The sequence below is a fragment of the Gossypium arboreum genome, chromosome 9, assembly GCF_025698485.1.
Source record: "Gossypium arboreum isolate Shixiya-1 chromosome 9, ASM2569848v2, whole genome shotgun sequence".
Lineage (NCBI taxonomy): Eukaryota > Viridiplantae > Streptophyta > Magnoliopsida > Malvales > Malvaceae > Gossypium > Gossypium arboreum.
The window spans coordinates 22,610,073-22,615,630 of NC_069078.1; the positions used below are offsets into that span (position 1 = coordinate 22,610,073).

At 33.6% G+C, this 5,558-nt stretch overlaps 1 protein-coding gene across 4 annotated transcripts; it reads right to left on the reverse strand.

Moving 5' to 3' along the window:
• Positions 1–379: 379 nt before the first annotated feature.
• On the reverse strand, positions 380–4,642 carry LOC108457407 (uncharacterized). Of its 4 annotated transcripts, none has more exons than XM_017756454.2 (8): positions 4,348–4,642; positions 3,549–3,639; positions 3,045–3,292; positions 2,226–2,345; positions 1,965–2,124; positions 1,626–1,765; positions 1,512–1,547; positions 380–1,365 (listed from the first exon to the last, which is right to left on the reverse strand). In XM_017756454.2, exons 2-8 carry the CDS (start codon positions 3,622–3,624, stop codon positions 586–588), a joined length of 1,560 nt encoding a protein of 519 aa, XP_017611943.1. In that variant the 5' UTR covers positions 3,625–3,639; positions 4,348–4,642; the 3' UTR covers positions 380–585. The 4 variants fall into 4 exon arrangements, with proteins under 4 accessions (XP_017611943.1, XP_017611940.1, XP_017611944.1 ...); XM_017756451.2 differs by having other exon boundaries at positions 3,549–3,694; XM_017756455.2 differs by having other exon boundaries at positions 1,965–2,115; positions 3,549–3,697.
• Between the last annotated feature and the right edge of the window lie 916 nt (positions 4,643–5,558).

The window sequence follows — 5,558 nt, forward strand, 5'->3', positions numbered from 1 at the left end:
ATCATTTCACCAATTAGCAATTAAGAATTTTAATTGAACCATAATAATTTAACGGTTAAGTGAAAAAATTCAAAAACATCAATGATTAAGACAAAAATTTTATAGTTTGATAACTATTTAAATAATTTATCCTAAAATTAAAATGTATTAACTAAATTCTAAATTTTACAAATATTTAAAGATTTTGACATTAAACCATTATTTTATATTAATACTTTGTTCATAAACTCCTGTTCTGTTATCAAATTCGTCGCATTAATAAATAGCATAATGTGATTATACAATTTGTTAACATATTACAAGTTTACAACCAACTTATATTCTTCGAATGCTATTATTATACTTTCAAGAAAATTTAATCTAATTATAAATTCAACTATTTCAATCATCCAAACGATGCAACATCTTTTCATATCAATAATAATTACGTATAAAAACTATCATTTTCTCCGAATGACGAAAAGCAATGAGGATAATAATACATTTACAATGTGCACATGATGTTATACTACGTGGCGTGGCACCCAAACAAAGTTTCTGAGCAACAATATTTCAGTCTAAAGCATCCTAACGTAAAATGAATTTCTAATGCCGAGAATTCGGTGCTGCTGGCACGGATGAGGGCTGGTTGTAGAAAACTTCGGAACCTTGAAAACTCTGGTAAGAAATATTGGTTAATGGTGTCGGAAATGGGGAGAGACCAGTAATTGCACCTCCAACCACTGAATAACCAGGCAAGGAATGCTGCTGTGATGCGGTTGTCATCCCATAGCTATATGCTGCACCATTTATCAATCCAGTAGTTGGCATGTATTGGGACACAGCATATGGTGCCATTGCTGACACTGGTCGCAAAGGAGAAGAAGATGACGATGTAGGAGGTGGCACTTCATTAGGAGTTAACTGCTGGGTGGTGGTTGCAACATTGCGCAGGTGAGATTCAGGATGCGAGCATGGTGGAACTAAAGCTTGCTGCAGATTCTGAGATGGTATGTATGGCTGGTCATTCTCAAGCTTAGGCCTCTTCTCAGATGAATAATCACCGGAAGATTCTTTCATGGGATTTCCAAGGACACCCTCAGAAGCAAGAGAAGAGAGGACATACGAAAGCATCTGGGCTGAGGATGTCGATGCAGTTAGCTTTGCTGCCACTGCAGCTGCAGCAGATTTCCTAGGATCTTCCTCAGTTTGGCCAGAATTCCTGGGAAAGGATACTTGTCGAGCATACATAAGAGGAGCAGATTGTTCTGTAGCTTCCGGAATAAAACTTTCCTTCGAGCTTTGCTCAGATGCTAACTCAGGATTGTCACAATTCAACAACTGTCTGCAGATATTACCAGCCTGTTCTGCTCGAGACTGTGCAGCCTGTAAAACAATATGAAAATTATCAGAACACACGTATGTCCAGAAGTTCATAATATGGTTAACTGTATTTAAGCTGAGAGATAGATGCAAATAGCTCATAAATCCAACAACTATACTTAAAAGATAAGACTAGTATAGTGTCAAACCTGAAGCTGAGAACGAACTTGCTCCAGCTTGAATTCCTGAAAGCAAGAGTAAATCAGCCTTATGGTAACAACACAATACCACAGAGTTACTTTAAAGGGATTAGTCTAAGTAACCTGCTCCTTAAGAGCCTCTCTCAAATGTGAGATGAGATTAACTCTTGACGATGCAACAGCTGTTAACTGCTCAATACAGTCCCTCAGTGCAGCATGCTGACCCTGCACCTCCCCCACAAGTGCCGATCCACAGAACTGCCCTGTTCAAAGAAATTTGACATTTTTTGAAAGAATGTATCAAAATACATATTCAAAGTCTCCATAAGCAACAATTGTTCAAATGAGAACTATTTGGTCATAAGATGTTCCCAATGTTGATTGATATACATTTTTTCTCTTAAAGAAAGAAAATATAGAAAAAGGATTACGAACAATAGCTGTAGTTAATGCAAGTCATACCTGAATTGACATCAGTACTAATTTCCTTATCTACTTTCTCCATACAACTAATAGCATTCCTACATTTGCTGAATATAACATCTTCATCCATCTGACTACAATATAGAAATTGATAACCTGAAACTATTTTATCCACAGTATCTCCGACAGGCTGCTTCAGCTAGCACGAATACAAAGCAGAAACAAAATTATTCCATGACACAAACATATAAATGCTGCAAAACAACAGAATAAATGCAGACAGCATGGAATTTATCTCACCAGTTTGGGATTTATATGCCTGCCATTTCTATTATTACTTTCTGGTTGTCTGCCAAAAAGCTCTTCCTTAAGAATTTGTCCTCGAGAACCAAACACTTTTCTCTCTTCCCATATACTGATCTGTATTTCAAACATCAAAAAGAAATGTGATATGTCATGCTAATTTTGCGAGCAACCATTCTAAAACAGCATGATAGGAATAATTTAACGCACACATATGTTTTGAAATAAAAGAACATAACAATTAGCCAAAAGATAGCAATAATATGAAAATAGAATAATAGGCATTGACTAATTACTGTGCTATTAACAGCAATTCAAATTGTCACGCCAAAATAAACACCAAGCCAGTTAACTAGATCTAGAAAAATAGATGTAATAAAATAACAGTTCAACTGCAGATCCTTGATATTTAACTCAGCCATGGGAAAAGTACCGAGTATTTTGAACCAATCCAATGACCATTAAAACAGGCAATGTCGGAAAACTAACCTATGCCTAGCTATAGACAAATTTATTAGAATGATCGATGCAAGATAAGTGAGGATCCACAAAATATAAAACTGGCAAGACATGCATATATTATCCAGTTATCACTATTTACTTAGCATCATCAAATTAACTTGCCTCTGTAGATAACATCACACTCCTAAGGAGCCTAATGCAACCAATCAGGTCTTCCATTTAAAGGGAAAGTTAAAAGCATTTCGTTTCTGTTACTTTATGTCAAGAAGAGTGGCTGTGAGACACATTCAATTCTTCATAGATATTTTAATGACAGCACAGAAGAAACAAAACCAGTATGTAAGGTGACCATACCAGACGTAATGCAGCATTCCTCCCAAACTCATCCCCGCTTTCAATCACATCACGAAGTGCATCAGGAAGAACCTTCCAAATTTCACCAACAAATTCTGAACCCTTACGCCTGCTATTCTGCAAAATGTCATTGGCAAGATACAGAAAGGCCAATCTCTGCTCACGTGGAGAGCAATGAAATTGTCTGTCCCAAGTTTCAACAACTTGTTTTGCCTTATTCATATGGAAAATACACCAATGTGATAAAGCTTACCAAGTTAAGGGTGCAAAAGATAAACTTCAGAAGTTCATTTGTTCTTAACTTACATGGCAACTAGACAGCAAATCAAACTGGCATCAGCAGTAAGTTACCCTTCAGAAATAATAAAGTATGTATATGCTCAAGTACTACACATGACAATCCGAGAAAGGACCTTCCACAATGAAAATGAAATCAACCAGAAAAGAACAGTCATAAATAGGCAATGAAGCAGGTAATACACAATTATTTCTTAGAAAGGATACTCTCTATGCTTGCTTGGGAGTTATTGAGCTTGGCCAGCTTTTCTACTAAGATTTGGGGATTAAATGAACTGCCCATTGCTGCTATTGATGGCTGAGTAACAATAACAAACAGGGCAGACCTTCAAAATGCAACCTTCAGAAAGGAGCTGCTGAAAGATAAAGGACAAGTGCACAACAATCATTTGCATTCAGCTGGACAAATTATAAAAATGGGACTATCTAACTAAGCACAACTATATTCAAATTGCAAGTTCCATATATATTCTTTGAAAGTTTCCTCCTACAAGAGTGAAGCTTCTAAAACAATAACCTCAGATAAAGCTCCCCAACTAAATAGGTCTTGATTCCTGGAATTATTCAAAACTTCCCCCTTTGCTTCCTATTTTTTTCCGTAGATTTTAATCAAAATTTATCTTTGTACTGCCCACAAGTCAGCGACTATAATGGGACAATGATAATTCAACGAAACAAAGTTCCCCATCAAAGAAGCTTGCTGCAACTTAAAAAAGAAAAATATGAAACAAAAATTTGAATGTGAGTCTCCTATATTTAAAAAAAAATTGAGAATTTAAACTGAAGTCCTTAAGCTACAAAACAAACTATTGTAAACAACCAGTAAAGTTAAACCTCAAGGAACACAATGCAAACGAACTTAAAGCAAAAATTAGTTACGAAACAAATTAATGGCGGCTAAACTTCGAGGCGCCATAAAATAATTAAATAAAGAAAACCCTAGAAAATAATAGATAATGGAGGAGAACAAGGAGAGAGAGAGAGAGAGAGAGAGAGGGAAGAGAACCAGTAAAAAGCGAATGCTAGTGAGGCAGGCGAGAAATCAAGTAAGTTGGTGGATACCGGTGGTCATGGAGAGGGAATTTGGGGGGGAAACCTCTATTATTTGGCGATTAGGGTTTAGTTTGAAATTGGGGCTGTTTGCTTTGCAGAGGATTTTGGTGAGGTTAACTACAGGAATTGGAGGCTTTTGTGGAACCGTACGCGTGAGGTACTGCAAAGTGTGTATATGCTTTGCTTTGGTCTTTGAGGAGACGAAAAGTGCAGTGTATTGCAGCAGGGCAGGGCTTTAGACTTGGATTTATGGTACTACGCTGTATTTTAAATTAATTGTATTTTTAGTCCCCAAATTACCCTTAATATTGAGAGAGTTTTTTTATTATTAATTATAAATTTGGCCACTAATGTTTGTATGTTTTGTTAAAATAGTGTTAATTGTATTTTTAAATTTTTTTGCCATTAATTTTTGTATGTTTTGTTAAAATAGTGTTAATTGTATTTTTAAATTTTTATTGCCATTAATTTTGTTTCTTTTTTCAACATGTTTTTTCTAATGATTTTATAAATAAATTTTAAATTTCAAATTTTCTTTTCTTTCAAAAAGTTTCAATGTTTCATACATTTTTTACTGGAAAGTTGTTCTATTGATTTAATTTTTTAGATAATTATATTTATTGTCTTTAAATTAAGAGTTTTTTAATTTAATGTATTATTTATTTATTTTATTATTTTTCACATATAATTTTATTATTGGGTTATTTAAGTAATAAATTACATCTCATTAAAATTATTCCATATATGAAATTATACATCATCACTATTAACTTTTGTAATGGTACTTTCATTAAATCTCTTAGAAAAGCATATTGAAAAAGGAGCAAATGTTGATGATAAAAAAGCTCAAAAATACAATTAAGGTCATTTTAACAAAATATGCAAACGTAGTGGCCAAATTTATCATTAAGCCTTTTTTAAATATGCCATATATCGTAAATTTAGAATTTAGTTGATTTACTTTTATTTTAAGAATTTAATTTTTTATACATTTTAAAATTTTGAATTCGTGTCTAATTTTAATATCATTAAAGTTATTTTATTAAATTCAAATTCATTACAATATCATTTTTTAATTACAATATTACCAAATGAGTTTTTTTTTATTTCAAAATGTCAAACAAACAAATTTAACAAAAATTAACAATATTAACAATAGGACCT

Bases quoted from the DNA above. Each gene is read 5' to 3' on its own strand.
- LOC108457407 (XM_017756454.2), bottom strand. From the start codon at position 3,624: ATGGGCAGTTCATTTAATCCCCAAATCTTAGTAGAAAAGCTGGCCAAG. The intron at 2,125-2,225 runs GTGAGATAAATT...TATTCGTGCTAG, and splicing joins GGCATATAAATCCCAAACTG to CTGAAGCAGCCTGTCGGAGA. The intron at 1,766-1,964 runs GTATGACTTGCA...TTCTTTGAACAG, and splicing joins TAGTACTGATGTCAATTCAG to GGCAGTTCTGTGGATCGGCA.